Genomic DNA, 18,194 nt, shown 5'->3' with positions numbered 1-18,194 from the left:
ATATTTAAACTACCAGCTGTTGCCAGTTAGCTTAGTCAGCAAGCAGGAATCATAAACTGTCCAGATGCATCACAGAGAAACAAACACCTGCTAATTAGTGCTCGACTAACAAAATAGTAGAATTTCACCAGAACTGAAACAAAACAGATATTTGCATTAAAAAGCACCGACAGCACAAACAGAGGAACAGCTCAGTGACTCAGATTAGCTGAGTGAGGCCTAACAGAATAATAGGAGCAATCAAGTCAGTCCTGTAAAACCTCAACAGATATATCATACAGATGCTGCTGAAGGGGAAATAAGTCATAGAAATGTACTTTGTTTTCCAGCGTGTGATCCGGGACGTTTCGGCCAGCTCTGTGCTCAGACCTGTTCCTGTCCAGCCAACCTCCTCTGTGACAGATTTACTGGAGACTGTGTGTGTGAAAACGGAGGCGACGACTGCAAGCAAGGTACGAACCTCAAGTTAGCAGAAGTATCGGAGCTATAACACTGACATTTACAATACCTTACAATATAAAGCGCACTGTTGTTGTGATTTGGTGCTATATAAATAAAACTGAATTGAACATTTATTGACTTTGCACAGCAATCTGCTTCATGCGCTGTGGTTCATGGATTTTGGACTAATAATGAATTAATCATGAAAGCTCCTCTGGTTGTTGTACTTGAGCTCTCCTTCCACCCTCTGCTTGTCAGACTCCTTCCAGCAGACGGGGAGCGTCATGAGTCGTCTTAATCCTGGAGAGAGGGAGTCGTGGGGGGCCATCGCCGGCATCGTTGTGCTTGTCATTCTGGTGGTCCTGCTGCTGGCTCTGCTGCTGCTCTACCGCCGCAGGCAGAAGGAAAAGCAGAACAACACACCGACTGTCTCCTTCTCCACCAGCCGCACCGTCAACTCTGAATATGCCGTTCCAGGTACAGTCAGAAGATGTTTCTGTCTGCTCATGCAGAGAAATGGCTCATCCTACTGAGTGCTGTATGTGTAACATAAAACAGACACAGATTGAAAGTAAAACCTGACACATCCAGTCAGACAAAATTCAGAAGCTCAACACAGGATTAATCTCCTGTGGATATAAGGTTGAATTACAGCAACAATAATTTAGCTCTCAACTTAAACCTACAATGTGGTAGTAGTGTAGCACCATGCAGTTTCCAGTACGGTTTGGTAAGTACAGACGGAGGGTACGAGAACATCGCTGGATAATGACAAACTGACATGTTCAGTGGGAACAATCACCCAGCGTTTTACTGTCATATCCTGCTGGAGCGTGCACAGCCAGCTGCCCCTGAAAATCCAGCCGCCTTAGAAACTGCTTTCATCTTTACTTTCATACGTTTGCTCTTCTTTTTCCATCACTGCTAATAACACACTTTGTGCACTTTGTGGCAAAACAGGAAAAGTAAGGTATTTGTTCATGTAGCCTGTTAGTAAAGCTAACGCGTTTCAATGAGAAGAATGTTTTGTGTCTGCATCACGTATGTTGTTGATCCTGTCCAGCTGGAACACGTCACCCTGGCACGCAACAAACCGCCTTTAAAATAAAATGGAGTCATTGTATCTGAACCAAAACCAGGATCTTTTTCTAAATCTTACCCTGTGCATTTCTTCCAAACTCTAACAGTAGTTTTTAATCTCTCGTGCGGGACCAGCACTATGGTTCTAGTGGTTTCCACCAATGTAAGTTACACCACTGCCAATCACTCCACCCTCAAACGTGTGGATTTTTCACTCTTTTGGAAAATATGATATATTTTGTGTACATAGACATAAATTAGTAGATAGGAGAGTCGTCATTGCAGCCAAAAAAAGGAAAATTTGTGTTTGTGGATATAAATTTGACTCTTTGATTAATGTGTTGATGTGACGGCTGATTTTGTTCACTTTTTCAACTTCCCTGCTGGAGATTTAAACTGACACTTAAACACTTTTTAGGCCTTAAAATATAAACCAGGATGTCAGAAATCAACATAACTATATGTTCCTTTGATATGTTTTCTTTTGGTGCCGACCGAATGTGATTTAACTGGACTTAAAGGCCACATGAATAAGGTTTATTATGAAAATAAATCACTGAACAAATTTTTCATATAGAATGTTAGAATTAGAAGAACAAGGTACAGTCGGATATGTTTCAAACTTCTAATTCAGCCAAACGCACGTGATGGTTTAACAAACTGGTGCGTTAAACTAGACAGATATCATGCTCAGTGTCAGCCATTTATTAACTGGCAGTAATTGAAGTCATCTTATACATAAGGGATAAATTAAATGTTGTAACAAGTGGGACTGTGGCAGAGTTTGTGGTGTTGTTGAGGATTCTTCTTTAATCCCTGTAAATCTCATTGCTTCATAAAAACAGTTTAAGGAAATATTTGTTTTAAACTGAATCACTGCTGACTGCTAACATGCGTTTACAGAAGAAGATTCAGCCGGTCAGCGATCTACGCTGGATATTTAGTATTTTTGAAGAAAATCACTGTGATGTTGATGTCGTTTGTATGCACAGTGCGGTTTCATTTCTGTCTCATTCTGTGTGTTTGTGGAATGCATTTTATTGACCTTGAGGTAATTTAATAGCAGCAGACGTGATGCCATGTGTTTGTTTTGGTCCTGCAGATGTTCCTCACAGTTACCACCATTACTACTCCAACCCCAGCTACCACACACTGAGCCAGAACAGGCCTCCGCTGCCACACCTCCCCAACAACCACGACCGCACCATCAAGGTGAATGTCATCTCTGATATCTAAGGAGAAAGCTTCATGCCTCATTGTAACTGAAGTGCAGCACTGGGAGGAATATGTCATTTGTACAGCCAGCAACAGCTGGCTATGTATTCAGGGGTGTGTGTGAAATCATATGATACCAAAACATGTAGACGCAGTAGGTCATTGGTCTTCAGCGCTTCATTTGGCTTTTGTACATTTGCGACGGTTTATCATTTTTCCTGCCTTACAGAACACCAACAACCAGCTGTTCTGCAGTGTGAAGAACGCAGAGAGGGAGAGACGCGGTCTGTTTGGAGTTGAGACCAATGCCACTCTGCCTGCAGACTGGAAACACCACGAGCCTCACAAAGACTCAGGTCCGTCTAGGTGACTCTCCACTGCGTGATTCACATAAGGATCATTTAGAGGGCACACCTGCAGCTGTAGACTTGAATAAAATGAGCACATTACCATTTACAAGCTTATAAAAGCGAGAAGCTGGTTTCCTGACCTTCTGACCACAGCGGCATTAAAGTAATCAGTAAAACCCGCAACTGCTGGCAGGCGGTGGGGGGGGGTTGTTACACAATAAGACATTACTGTCATCACATTAGCTTTGCCTCTCTCATAGTAATATAATAGAGTGATCAAACTATAGTCAATAATTACACAGTTATTAAGCAACCAAACGTCTTTATTTTCACTGAAGAGCAAGCACGAAGCTAAAGTGCAAAGATCTGATACGTGTCCTTTCTTAGAAGGATTTGTGCAGACTTCTGGTGATACTTAAAGTTTAGTATTATATTACTACGACTAAGTGGTGACCTCTGGCAAAGTGGGAAAGCAAAAAACTACTGTTCCTCTGATGGCTATTTCCACTGTTAAACCTTATTAAACTGTGCAGCAAGCCTCTAGTGGGCGATGGAGGTGCTGCAGGTGGACAGGAAAAGTTTGTTTGCAGTATAAAGTTCTCAATTTTGTATTTTAGTTTGAAATTTCCGTAAAACATTTACAATTAAATATTTATATATGAAGGGGGATGTTATGTCATGCTTTTCTCATTTTCTCTCATGTTCTGATGTTAGATGATCACAATAAACATGATCAAAGTTTTAAATAATGAGGTAAATGTAAAATAATCCCTGAGAGCCAAAAGGTTTTTTAAAATCCAGACATTTTCTTGTAATTATGTGCTGAGCTAACATCAGCTCAGTGTGGACTTTTTTACACAGTCATCTCAGGGACACCAAAGCCACATGAATAGGAAAGCATGGCTTACTGGCACCAGGGTTCTGGTTGCAGGAGAGAGGAGGGGCAGCCAATCAGAAGACAGTGGGGTTTTTAGGGAGGGGAGGCCTTTAAAGCGACAGAAACTAAAACAACTTGTTGACAGGACCTGGAAAACTATTGTTTGAACTGTGAAAAGTATTTTATTGGTATCAATAAAATATAAATTGGAATGTAAATGAGAAGAATAAGTCCATATCTATTTTTGATCCAAAAGCTTTTGCTGTAGTTCCTCATTGGTAGTGAAAGAGTTAAAACATTGCAGTGGCTATGAGAAGGAAAACTGATCATGGAGAATCAACCTCGGTAAGCTGAACTTTCAGAGATCAAAGTGACTCTGTGAAATTTCAGTGAAGGAAAAACCTTTCTTAGGGTGGTTCTATGATCAGAGTTGTGACTAAAGCTTGGAGTGGAGTGCAGAAGATTAGATTTGAAATATTTCTTAGGCTCTTCTCAGTAACCGCGCCAGCATAGTTGCTTATACAGGTAATAGCTGAAAGCTTCAGGGCAGGAGGAAGCTTAAATAGTTCCTGCTTATAATCTTGAGCAAAGTTTATCGACCATCACATTTCCTAGTCAGCGGGGCACACTCGATATGAGACTATAAAAATTATAAGGACTTCGTAAAAGGTGAGAGTTGCATTGCCAGCACCTATCACTCACCTGGGATTGATTTTTACAGGTTTCCACAGCAGTTTATCTGCTTTTGATTAGCTCGCTATAAAGCAAAATGAGGACGTCTGATTTGTCTTTTATTGTTAACAGGAGCTTTTGGCATCGATCGGAGCTACAGCTACAGCGCCAGCCTCGGAAAATATTACAACAAAGGTAGTTTATCACCTCATTTTCTCTCTTTTCTTACTTACTGCTGAAGACTGAGGTTAGCTGCGGAAAAGCTGTCCAAAAAGTATGCTTACGGCTCTAAGAATGTCATTCTTTATTTATACAGTCTATGGATGACAGTGTTCGCCATCGTCACACCTTTATCCATCAGATGGCTTTTCATGAATTTCATACAGACATTCATGGTCCACAGAGGATTTAACTGTGGGGACTTTTCTTCTAACACCCGTGTGATTTTTTTCACAGCAAGCTTTGGGTGAATTAGGTGTCCATGTAATTTGGTTTTAAAGCCCCCCTCTGGGGGAACTCTATGTACTTGTGGAAAAATGTAACGTTCGATCTATCACCGCCATGTGATTACATATACTTGTGACATGCTGAATGTTTGTTTTCCACTTTAACATTTTTACTTGCATATTGTTGTTTTAATTTATATTTGATTTTATTCCTGTTTCCGAGTTTTATCACTTCTATTGCTTAAATATTATTTTTTTAATTATATTTTTTTATTTATTAGTTTCTGTTATATCTGATAGTCTGGGTGGAATTGAACTCAGGCCACACAAGAGATCAAGCCTTCTGTCATGATTTGCACACTCAGTCAGATTTTGTCTTCTTGATTGTTTATTTTCTTTACATTTATTAAATTATTTGAATCTCATTCATTTTACATTATGTGTAGGGTTTTTTTTACTTCCACCTCAGCTCAGGCTTGACCTTGAATGCCACATCGAATCAAGTGTGCTACACAAATAAAGTTTGGCTTGCTTGTTTACTGATGACATTCCCATCATCCTCAAATGGACTGTTTGTTTAGTCCCATTTAGCAAACGTTAAAATACATGTTAAACAAAGACGGTAAGCACATAACATCCTCGGCCGTAGACTGTGTATAGTGGTCCTGAGAGCTCCTCGTAGCGCAAACACATTTAAGCAGACTGAGAAAACATTTTGACTGGTTTGAAAACACAGACGCGGCAGACGGCCGAGACGTGCTTGTTGCAAAATTCAGTGACTCATGAAGCGAGCGATAAAACAAAGAAACCATCAGACAAACCGAAAGCTTACATCCATTTTTTTATTGTCCCCTGGAAACATTTCTGTTGTAATTGGTCTTTTTTCAGTGTCTCTGTGTTTGCAGCTCTTTAAATGCTGCACCTCTGCTGTCACTGGGGAATATTTTTTTCTCTTTCTGCAGTTTGTTGCTAACACGGCATCGTTCCATAAAGAGACAAGGAAGTCTGAAGCTGCTTTTTTGATTATTTAAATAACATTATTGAATATTGCTCAGGGAAAAAAACATATTTCATCTCAACAGACCTCTGTTAAAGCTACAAATTCACAAGTGCACAATTAAACTAAAGCTGATTCCTTAATGCTGTAAAAGATCATCAGTACTTTATAAAGAAAGCTGGAACTTCAGAAGCCGTCGTGGTCCTCTACTGTCATGATTTGTCTCCTGAGCCCAGAGGAATTCTCAGGCTTGTAAAACTGCTAGAAATTTCAATTTCCATGTCAGTACTCGACAGTTACTGGAAGTCCTTTGTGCTGCCTACAAATTTACGTCAACAGTCATTAACTCGCAGCTGTACAGCAATTTACAGAGCTGCTTACTGATGAAAATCTCAGTTTTCATGCAGTGAATGCTTCATCTAGTAGGCTTAGGCTTTAACCCTCAATCATGTTCCATTCTCGTTCTGCATGGACTTCATATGCAGTTTAATCTCTCAATATTTGTTTCCTGCAGAGCTGAAGGATTCGGTGGCCGTGAGCAGCAGCTCTCTGAACAGCGAGAATCCGTACGCCACCATCAAAGACCTGCCTGGGCTGCCCCTACCCTTCTGCCCCCCGGAGAGCAGCTACATGGAGATGAAGTCGGCCGTGCCCAGAGAGCGCGCGTACACCGAGATTACGCCCCCGCCGCCGTTCCACACGGCCAGCTTACGCAGAGGTAAGCAAAACTTCTGACCTCCTGCGAGTCCAGGGAGTGTTTTACACTTCACCACAACCTTCTTAGTTTTTATTATTTTTAAATGTCCAATATTTCCATCATACAAACATCAGTGTGTCTGGGTGTCGATCTGTTTGTGTTTTCGAATGAGCCAGCCCAGCTTTTTGGATCCAGCTACTCTAATGCTAATAACAACTACCTACACGTTACACCTACAGCACCTTTAACCTGTGCCATGCAGCTCCTGGTACACAGTCTTTGTGCTGATGTTAATGCCAGAGGAGACGTGGAACCCTGCAGAGCGTTAGCAGCTTTCACACATTATCTGTCTGTCAGCACTTGGTGATCCCACTCCTTAATGTTATGAATTTTTATCTTTAGAACAATCCATTCATTGGGAACGTTTGCAAAGGCAGACTGCGTGGCTACATGATTTTATACAGCCGTGGCAACAGGACAAAAACACCTGAATTCAAAGATTAAGCCCAATAGTTGTAGTTGATTTTACATAATTCTGTGGATTAACTTGAGTTTATTAGGCTACAGTGCCAACCACTGTACCATAGTTCCACCCGCATTGGGAGAAAAAACAAAAAATAGAAACTCTTTTAAGGTCCTTATCAGTCAAACCTTAAAACAGGTCTGTGGCCTGTTGGACAGTTGGGCAGGCCAGACTTCCTCAGGTCATGGACTGATGAATCAACATCTGTTTGCAACAAACAAAAGACTAAAGGAAGAGGAAGGGCAGGGGAGAGGAAAAACAGGAAGCCAAAGGATGTTCTTCCTAGCTTTTTATTGTATTGTGGACACTAGTAATGCATCAATATGGTGTCAGACGAATGAAGTGTAGGATCAAATCCGTACATTCATCAACATATTGGATTGAGTCCAGTCTTTTTTTCTTGGAGAAATCACTGCAATTTGCATTCACTCTACCTGAAACAGAAGACTGTGGTTGTAATGACAGCGCCAGCTTTGTGGCCGCTCTGCACAAACTGTTGTTTAAATCACTGATTCTCTTCTCTGTATGACTGCAACATTTGTAGCTGGTTTTTAAGCTCTGAGATCCAGACAAGACTTTTGAAATGAAGAAAAGCAGCACAAAGTGCAAACAAATCCAGTCTGGCCTAATTTAACTAAAATTGATGTTGAAAATTAAGCTTGGAAAAACTTTTTGCGTCAGCACATTTTGCAGCTAAATACAAACGATTGTAGATGAGATGGATTCTGAGCAGCAACTTCTTCTCCAGTACAATCTACAATAAGTATGCATGTCATAATAAACAAAATTACCAATCAGATTGTCTTTAATGTCTTTAAATACTCTGGCATGGATCCAGAACACAATGACTAAGAAAATGAGTCATTTAGAGCAAATACACACTTCATGTAATAAAGGGTTTATAAACATAAAAGGAACAGTAAAGAGTAAAGAAGACGAGGAGGCGTTTCCACTTCATGGCATGACATTGACAGATTATGCGACACTGCTGTTTGTTACTGATGTTTTTAGTTTATTTGCTAATATCCTCGTTCAGGGTGCCCACATCTGAAAGCTAGACTCTTATTAAACGATTTATAGATGATGTTATTTAAATTTAAACAGAGGGTGAATGCACGCTTTTCCACCCTGGAGTGTGTGGGCTTTTAGAAAGCTTTATTTAGGACCGAGTTCAACAAGTTGAATTAAACACTGAGCACAGAGTAAGCTCAGACTGTAACGCCAAACTAACTCATCCAGTCAAGTCCAAAGCAGCAGGACTGAATGCACAGATGGGTTTTTATTTAAAAAATCGAGTCAGCATATTTTCCAGCACTAAAATAAAGAATGGCAGACTGTTTGGTCCTCACAGCGAGTTCTTTTTCCCCTCAGAGTGTCAGAGCTCCCACGGCCACGCTCCTCACGAGGACCCACAAAGCCACTACGACCTCCCGGTGAACAGCCACATCCCGGGACACTATGACCTGCCACCTGTGCGCCGCCCCCCCTCGCCCTGCCCCTCCCCCAGGAGAAGCCCTCAGTGACAGCGTCAGAGCAAATTGTTCCCTTCTGCTCGCTCCGGGGTTGATGAAGAAACGGCGAATTTTATCTCTGACAATCAGAGCTGCAGACCACCCACAGAGCAGGGGCGAGGAGTCTGTCCTGCCAGACAAACCTTTGTTTACAGTGGATGCTTTCCTTTCAACTAAACACCGCCCCCTTGTGTCCACAGAGCGGTACTCGCGTCTCCGTCACAGACCTGTCATCCAGACTGAGGAGCCAGCAGGCTGTGTGGTGACGCCCGCGGGGCTTCAGCTGCTTTTAACTCCCGAGGGCAAAACCCACCAGAGGATTTCATGGCTAAAAGCAGCGACTTGGGAATGTTTGTGTGTTTGAACTCTTGTAAACATGCTGAAATATTTGTTTTCCACACTCTTTGCGTGCTGCTGATGCATTTTTAACGGGCCTCTTTTATCGGAGCTCGATTTTCCCTTCGTCTCATACTGCTTTTTAGGGGGGGGGTTTCGAGTTGAATTTCAGTGCATTACATTTTCAACATTTTTTAAAAAGGCAGCTTCAGCTGAAAAAAAAGATGTCTTATGACAAACCAAACTTTACAAACAGAAAAAATACCAAAGATTTTTCTTTTTTAAGACCTGGAAGCCAAAGTCAGCAGCATTTCACAAAAGTTCATGTAGTGTTTTTTCTTAAAAAAAAAAAAAAAAATGCCATTTAAGGACTGAAGTGTGTTTCTTTAAAGAAATGTGGCTTATTGCTGCTGTCTAAAGAAAACTGTAAATACAGAAATGAATATATTGTCAGCCTGTCAGTATTGTTGAAGCGCAGCTCTTCTGTTCAAATAAAGATGCTTTTATGGGTCTCATAGGACACCTTATGAACTCCTTTGTCCTGTATATATTAATAGATGTAATAGGGTCAGTGTGAGTACAGGCACTGATATTATGATTAAGCCATCAGTGCAACGCCACTTTTTGTCATAATTAAAGGGCCATTTCACCCAAAATACAAAGATTTTATTATGTTTCAGTTTGTTTGTTTTTTTAGACCTGGTGCCTTTATTACCCATAATGCAGACTCTCTGAACGGATCGCCTACTGAGGGACTTCCTGTGTAGCCAACAGATATTCAGGCCAGGTCTTCTGCTGCTCAGTGTTTACATATGCAGACAAACAAAGATCATAAAAAAGTAAATGTGTTGCTGGTTGACAGATTTATGAGACTGCATTTTGAGGAATTCGTTCATTGACTGTTTATTGTAAGTGAAGCACAGCTTGCTCAAACATGATTGGTCAATACAACTTCAAAAGGACTAGAAACGACAACCTCAACACGCTGGGTACCAGAGCTCATCGTCTATGGATTTTACATAGTCATATTTAGGTATCGGTTATAGACGTCCCCTACTATGAGTGGATTGTGCATAGTGATTGATGACTTGACGGCTACCTTTGAAGTGAATCCAAAATTTTAGGGACAAGACATTAAAGATTGGGAAGGCTGGGTTACTGAAGATTGTGAGCCAGACAGAAGGCCTGAGCTCCACACCACGTCTCCATCGCTGGACAAAACTGTGGAGACTTTGGGTACAAAATAGTGTTCAGAGATTCAGCTCCACGCGGCCTCCTCTGCTGCAGCTAAAGGTTTACAGAGTATCTGTCCAAATGTGCAACAGCTCACACCCAGTCTTAAGACGTCTCCCTTCACCCTGACGTCACCACCAACAGGTTTCAGTGGAACTACTTTTTGTCAAAAGTTAGTCCTTATATAAAATCATTTACATTTTTAATGATTGAAAAGAGTGGAAGTGTAATTTGATTGGCTGAAATTAGTGGCGATTATTGGACTCTGTGTGTGTGTCTGGGGAACCAACTGTAGTCCCGATTGTGTTGTGGTTCAGAAATACTGAAATTGGTGTATTAATGTAAAAATATGACCTGTGAAGTTCATTTTCCTGTTAACAGAAGCCAAACAGAATGTACGTTGTGCTTTTAGTGCTACGATATTGTGCAGTCATTTATTTTTGAATGTAATCCTGGGAACATGTGTGTGTATATGATGTAAATAAAACTCTCTGCACTTTTCATGGACTCTACATTTTTCAATAACAAAGAAATAATCACAACCGTCACTCACTGGAAAAAATACTTTTTACTCAGCATCGCTTTAGAAAAAAAATTGCATTGCATCAAAGTGTGGCTTTAATGATTTCATGATCTCAAACAACTCCCACTTCAAGAACCTTTAGCATTAATGGCTTTGGGTGATATCTTTAAATCTCAAGCCCTTCAAAGGATTCATGAGATCTCCACCAAGACTCGAGCAGGAAGGCTGGAGTTTACAAAGACCTCAGTGTGTGTGTGCATCTGTGGTTGTAGTGAGTCCTTATTATTCTGGTTCTTAATTACACCCCTGACGTTTCAATGACCTGATCTGAAGCATTATGTTGTGAATATACTGCACAACTACAGTAATCATTTTTCATCACTTTACATGTAGACATTTGACAACTACAATGTTAATACACATCTATGCTGTAGACGTCATTTCTGATTGTCAGTGACTTCATGAGACACTCTGAGCATCAAACTACCTAAAAAGCACAGTTCAAACCATAGTCAGGTTTACTTATTTGTTTGTCGCTTTTCTGTGAATCTAGCCCAGATTTGAAGAGATATTCGACTTCTCTTGAATATGTTGGAATTAAAAGTGCCAAAAAAACATTTGAAAATTCAGCATCAATGTTTCCAAAAGTCATGACTGGGTCATACTACTGAGCAGGTTGATACAGGAAGTTCTTTCTTTGTACGACACTACATCTGATGGTTTCATTACTCTGCATCTTCCACTGATGAGCAGCTCGTGTCAGCTAGCTGCACGCTACTTTCAGTTGGTGGATGAAGTTAGAAAGTAGTTCCTACAAGAAACTGTTCATAAAAGGTCTGTCGATTTTTTTGAGTAACAAGGTCATGATTTCTGGTTTGTTCAAATGCATTTTCCAGCACTGAGCACCACAACATGAGTTCCATTATATTAAAGAGAAGGCGGACATCTCTGCAGCCGTCTCCAAACCTGGAAACACCAAAACCATCTACATGGATGAAAACAGCATTAAAGGGCAGAGGATACAAGTTTCATTTTAGAGGTGAACTGTCCTTTTGAGGCCAAAAAATAAAACTTTGCAGAAATTGCTTTTTTTTTTCTCTTTTTCTTTTTTCTTTTTTTTTTTAAGTATAGTAGAAAAAAACCTCCACATACACAAAACAATGTCAGGACAGCTATCAAGTATCTTCCATAAATGCTTTGATATGCTTTCCACTGGAGTATAAATGAGTTAAGCTGCCAGACTAGACTACAAATCTACCTGCTGTGCATAACTGGCAAAAAGCAGTGCGTGAAGCCAAAGCTACAAAGTCACACTAACCCCTCAGTCTGACCGAGATCCCAAAATCACATCAAGGGATTTGCAGTAAAGCTTAGAGGAAAGAAAGAAAATTCAAAGCCCTTATGACCAGTTTTTTAGGAGCAACACGGATCGGAGGACAGCTGACAGTCACAAGACTGCCGTATGAAGCATGTGAGCAGGAAAAACAAAACAAACTGCAGATGTTGCCTCTGAAGGCACGTCTGTATTTCTAATCTGTTAAACAGTCATGTCCAAAATCTACTGCAAATAGAAACAGAGCCTATTAATATATACTCTCTATATATGACACCCAATTTATCAAAAAACAGTACCTTCTGCTGACATTCCCCCCAGGTAGAAAATAAATCTCTCCCATCATGATTAAACACACTCAAAGCCAAGAAGCACTTAACCAGACACATTACCCAATAATTCCCTTATTTCTTTAAACATTCCAAAAAACATAATGAATACATTCGTTGGGGAGCGAGCCGTGTACATATATTCATCTCAAATACTTATTTTCTCTGTGTGCACCACAGCTGCTCGACAGCATCACATAGAAAACATATCAACACCCCGTTTGTTTAAGGCTAAGGTGAAAAAAACAAACAAAAAAAAACCTGAGCTTACATCGCTTTGGCTTTCTCTGGAGACTTTTCCTACAATATTTTATCCATAAATATAGCACAATACTGCTCCAAAAAATGTTTTAGTTGTAAACATTGGCTTTAAATAACGAATTGATCTGTTTGATGGGAAACAAACATGATTAACCGACTCCAGAGGATCCATCCTCCTCTCGCCTGTACGGCTGTTTTCCTGATAGGGTCCACTAGCTGTGCGTGTTGAGTGTTGACAGCCTGGCCATTAAATGTGAAACCCTGTCTCGGATCGAAGCACAACCCCTGGTCACTGGAGCTGTGTGTGTGTGTGTGTGTGTGTGTGTGCGCGCGCGTGTGTGCAAGCAGAGCGGAGAGCAGCACGAGCAAACAGCAAACATGCAGTAAAATAAGCTGAATATACAAACTTGAAAGCTATATGTGAAAATCCTACGCCCTCTGCCGAAACCTGGAAGCAAATCTAACCCGCAGAATAATCTGAATACAAAATAAGAGACAATCGTATAAAAAAATAAAGACAAACATCCCGACGATAGAAAAATCACTCTCCCCTGTGGGCTGCACGAGGTGCTGGGTTCAGGTGAGGTGCTGTCTGGTTTTTACATGATGGAGCAGTTCTCCGGCTTCATACGGCCCTGAGGAGGAGACAACAAAAGGAATATTGGATTTTTGTTTGACAAAAACAACTATTTGTGTAATTCGACACCAAATGCTTCATTTGAGGTCCTGATGCTTAGAATACAGATTAATAAAGGCAACTTTTTAATGTTAGTGAGTCTTTATGAGGCGTTAAAATGGGAGCTGTGGGGAAAACGAGCGCTGTGTTTCTGGACTGAAATGTTGCAGCTGAACTTTAGAAATGTCCTTTTTTAAAAGCCACATGTCTCAGTTTAAATCCGATTTCGGTTTCGCCTCTTGCTACATTATCCTCTGAAGCTTTTGGGAAATTGGGGGAAACAACCGTTAAAGTTAAGTGAAAGAAGCCGTTTGTTCAGCCCAAAACATTTCACACACCAAAACACTGAAGTGGTGGATGACTTGTGTTCATCATTCAGCATATTTAAAGTGTCTAGAGTAACAGAGAGATTGAATTCAATTCAATTTTATTTATTTAGCGCCAAATCACAACAACAGTCGCCTTAAGGTGCTTTATATTGCACAGTAGATCGTACAATACTTTAGTTTCCAACAGCTTACTCTGCTCCACCACCAACACCACCTCCTACCTGCATCTAGGATTCTGCTGCTCTTGAGATCTGCTCTGAGCACCATCATGAGCAAATCCACACATATCCTGTTGTTTCTTATCACCTCAGCTTTTTGCATTGTCTTTGTTGTTTCTGTGATCAACATTTATGTTTTTGCACCTAATAATAATTCCCAGTCTGCACAGTGAAAAGTAACTGTTGATGTTGGGGAATCTGTCTAAATGCAGCGCAAACCAAAAACTTTCTGCGACTCGAAACTGCACTTTTTATCATAAAACAGTTCTCGGGAAATAGAGAGAGGAAGTATTTGCAATCTTGGATCCCATTTAAACCCCAATTTTGTTGATTAGTAATTAAATTAACTGCAGATGCCACATGCCAAAAGTCTGTTTCAGATGCTTAAACGTCTTACAGTACAGCACTCCAAAACATGTGGAACATCTGGGCATTATTGTGGAACAGGAAACTCTAAATTTATAGATGAAAAAGCAAAAAACCCCACACATGTCGTCTGTTTTCTGCGCATAGTCGGTGCTCTCAGTCTTTATCGCTGCCAACAATTTTAATCACTGATAGAACCAAATATTATAAGCTCTAATCCTAAAACACAGTTATTAATGATTACTGCAGGGATGTTTTGGCTGTGCAGTACCTGTCTGGGCTCATTGGTGCCCATGAAGTAGGAATGTCCTGGGAGGCCTTCACCTAGACTGCTGCAACCACCGCTGCGCTCCTTCGGCTGCCCGCAGGAGTCGCAGATCACCTTGCGGCTGCGCAGGTTGTACTCGTTGTCTGCGCCGCTTGTGCTGTGAGCTCCCTGCAGAGTGCAGCACACATCAGTTACTCAACTGCTGCTTGACTGCTTAGTGGGCAGGTTACTATAGACTGTATATAAAAGATGGACAGAGTGTTCAGGTCTGAAAAGTGAAGCAGAAGCCTTAAACCTGCATCCTGCATTTGTACAGCAGGGGGCGCCTCCCCTGGTCACAAAAGGAAGGCTGATTGTTTTGAGTCTTATTTTATGATCTTGGTATTGTTTAATACATCATTTTTAAAATTAATACAGAATAAAAGAGGGTGGGGTTAAAGGTGTGGTTGCTACTTGAGCAACATGCAGTTCGTGATTCACTACGTAGAACGCTTTCTGACTTTTTCTGGAGTAACACAGGAGGAATTTACCATGTCATCATCTTCATCATCGTCATGGAACAGGGTGCGGGTCACTTTCCTCATGGCCATTTCCTGATGGCAAATCAAATAAACTCAAGTCAGACACTGCAGTTAAAAAGAAGAAAAAAAAACTTTATAACGTAAAGTGAGTGAAGTCATACCTCTCCATTAGCACTGATGAGGGAGGTCTGCAGCAGGTCACCAGTACCCCAAGAGTTCTGGCTCTTCCAGACCAGGTCAGTGGGTGGGTTGTGGGTTCCACCACCAGATGCAGCCCAGATCTGTAAAAGTCAAACATCAGAGAATTTATAAACTATACTGAACCAGTGAAGGTAAAACAGGGACTGAAAAAGGAAGCAAAAAGAATATCTGCGAGCTATTTTGTGCTTTTTGAGGTGATCATCTCAGTCAAACTTCTACTTGTCTTGATTTTCCTTTGATACATTTACACTCATTGAAAACTGGAATACAACTTTACTGTTTTGGGGTTTTTATTGATTGTGTTTGCAACAACGACTGCTGGTTGTTTGTAACCATGATGGATTCCACTTGTGTCTCCATTCTGTTCATGCTCCGTATTTTTATTCTTGGGTTCTGCTAAGAGTAGCTTTCAACAATTCCCACTTTAATACTTATTAAATCTCATATTGGGCTTTTTGGTGCAGACCTTCATTTCATGCATGCACCAGTTTGTCCTTATATCACTTTGTTTTTACTTCATACATAACCGGTCCCTCAAAACTGCTAAAATGTTTGTGAAGGATTAAACAGAAGTTCTTGTGTTTCCCATCTTTCCTTCACAACATTTTGAGCCACTGGCAGGAAAGATGAGAAGTAATTCCTCAAAACGTGACAAAAACAAAAATGGCACCTACTCATCGAAACATCGCAGCATCATTAGTGTACAAAACATGTTCACAGAGTCTTTAAAAAGAGGTAAAGGAAGAAAGCTTGGTGTAACTTACAGTCACAGTCCCGCCGGCCTTTAGAGTGAACTTGTGGGGAAATTTGTAGACGATGGGGGTTGAATTCCCAACCTGTCTCTTCACCTGCCAATTGGCCAGTGATTGGTCCTGCATAAGAGAAAGTTGGAGAATGATGATTGGGCAGAGTCACAAATAATCTGCCTAAAGACACTGAAAATATTTTTTATAGCAGGGGTGGGGAACTCCAGGCCTCAAGGGCCGGCATCCTGCAGGTTTTAGATGTGTCCTTGATCCAACACAGCTGATCTAAATGGCTAAATGACCTCCTCAACATGTCTTGAAGTTCTCCAGAGGCCTGGTAATGAACTAATCATTTGTTTCAGGTGTGCTGACCCAGGGTGAGATCTAAAACCTGCAGGACACCGGCCCTTGAGGCTTGGAGTTCCCCCACCCATTTCGGTGTGCTTGTATAGTAATGCACAATCTCAGCTACCTCATCAGCCTTGTTGCTGAGGCGGATGTATTTTCCCTCCATATCAACCTCGTCCACCGTGATGCGTCCACTGGCCGAGGCTTGCTGACTGATGCGAGTCTTGGTCACAGTGTTTCCTGTCACGCTGGAGGTCTCGCTGTCATTGTCATTGAGGCGGCGCTTCTTTGACATGCTCGTCCCAGAGGAGTTGCGGCTGCTGGAGGCAGCGGCGGAGGAGGAGTGGTGCACCCGGGTGGTCTGGGAGTGGCCTGAGCCAGAGGTCCGTGACACCGTGACTTTTGTGGGTGGAGGACTGGGTGACAGACGCAGCCTGGGGAAAGATGGTGGGAGAGGATACAGACAAGGTGAGTGAGTGCGCAAATGCACCTGCTGGATAAGTGCCAGGATTACATCCTTACTGCTCTGGTACTCCATCAAACCTCATCAGGTTAAAGACAGTCAACAGCCTTGTGTCATAGTCGCCATATAATTTAATCTCTCACTGATCTGCACCGTGTTCGCCGTTTGTTTTTTATGATATTAACAGACTGTGGATAAAAGATTCACAAGTCAATAATATGTCGCTGGTTGGTCTGTGGACTCCAGATATCACAAGTACCAACACCAACAACACCCTGAACTCACATGCTGCCATATCGTCATTTTTACTTCATATGTTGTATACAATAAGAAATAAATCTTGTGCCCAGCACCATGAAATTATCAGAAAACTGTTTCCCGAGGTCACAGATAAAGTGAGCAGCAGGGTCATTTTTTTATAAACCTCTATACAGTTTGCCTTGTTTTCATAATTGCACGTGCTGCCCCCTGCTGGCCATCAGAAATAATACAGTTGTTCTGCCTGTTATTAATGGGTTTTGTTTTTTATTTCATATTAAGAAAGGCTGTGTTTATGGTGCAGGCTCTTCACATTACTGTTTAAACACAGACTCTCAGATTTCAGCAGCTGCCACTGCTGCATGCATGTTTGTGTGGACGTGGAGTCGGAGGCAGCAGTGGTTGGATTGTGATACAAACAGATTTATTCCAGGATGAAATGCGGCTCTAAACTCTCTGTTAGCCCCTCTCCACGAGCAACTCATGTCAAGACATTCAGGTCAGCTCTTCATAAGGAGGAGCCGATGGTTGAGCTGTATTGGCTGGATAGCAATAGGTTACTTACAGTGACATAAAAGCCACATTATATTTGATTTGTCATTAGAAAGAAAAAAAAAAACAAAAACAGGCTGTGGTGGCTCAAATCACATTTGAAGAAGATTTGAGTTGTGCTCTTCAAACTGTCATTAAAAACAAATCTGAGTCAAAAAAGATGAAAATGAATAATATATAAACTGAATGAAACAAACTGAGCTCTCATGCAGATATTTGTTACATTTTACTGGCGTTGCTGGCTGCATGCCATTAACTTTCTCTTCACCTTAGTTATGTTTTGTCCTGTCTGTCGTCTCTTTGTCCCTTTTTGCTCTTGTGTTTTCTTCTTATCCCAAACAGATGGCCGCCCCTCCCTGAGCCCGTTTCTGCTGGAGCTTTCTTCCCTTTGAAAGGAAGCTTTTTTTTCCCCCCCTTCCTACTG

The 18,194-nt window shown here is 41.3% G+C and overlaps 2 protein-coding genes across 5 annotated transcripts in view; one reads left to right on the top strand and one right to left on the bottom strand.

The window, feature by feature from the left end:
- The window catches only part of pear1 (platelet endothelial aggregation receptor 1), a 58,810-nt gene extending 48,606 nt beyond the window's left edge, over positions 1–10,204 (top strand). For 2 of the 3 annotated variants that reach the window (XM_005456088.4, XM_019364480.2), the window contains exons 17-23: positions 330–452; positions 700–918; positions 2,624–2,733; positions 2,966–3,092; positions 4,768–4,830; positions 6,593–6,796; positions 8,670–10,204. In XM_005456088.4, coding sequence (XP_005456145.1) covers positions 330–452; positions 700–918; positions 2,624–2,733; positions 2,966–3,092; positions 4,768–4,830; positions 6,593–6,796; positions 8,670–8,821 — 998 coding nt within the window. In that variant the 3' untranslated portion in view covers positions 8,822–10,204. Of the gene's footprint in view, positions 1–329; positions 453–699; positions 919–2,623; positions 2,734–2,965; positions 3,093–4,767; positions 4,831–4,951; positions 5,518–6,592; positions 6,797–8,669 lie in introns of those variants that run through there. The other variant, XM_019364481.2, reaches the window with a different exon arrangement.
- A 723-nt stretch (positions 10,205–10,927) lies between these two features.
- Positions 10,928–18,194, bottom strand: part of LOC100696816 (lamin A) — a 44,812-nt gene continuing 37,545 nt past the window's right edge. For both annotated transcript variants that reach the window (XM_013275037.3, XM_003451265.5), the window contains 6 exons: positions 16,622–16,931; positions 16,168–16,275; positions 15,364–15,483; positions 15,212–15,274; positions 14,685–14,849; positions 10,928–13,459 (listed from right to left, as the gene is read on the bottom strand). In XM_013275037.3, the coding sequence (XP_013130491.1) occupies positions 13,424–13,459; positions 14,685–14,849; positions 15,212–15,274; positions 15,364–15,483; positions 16,168–16,275; positions 16,622–16,931 (802 nt within the window). In that variant the 3' untranslated portion in view covers positions 10,928–13,423. The remainder of the gene's footprint in view (positions 13,460–14,684; positions 14,850–15,211; positions 15,275–15,363; positions 15,484–16,167; positions 16,276–16,621; positions 16,932–18,194) is intronic.

Source organism: Oreochromis niloticus, linkage group LG11 (genome assembly GCF_001858045.2).
Source record: "Oreochromis niloticus isolate F11D_XX linkage group LG11, O_niloticus_UMD_NMBU, whole genome shotgun sequence".
Classification (NCBI taxonomy): Eukaryota; Metazoa; Chordata; class Actinopteri; order Cichliformes; family Cichlidae; genus Oreochromis; species Oreochromis niloticus.
This window is presented reverse-complemented; position numbering and strand designations above follow the sequence as displayed.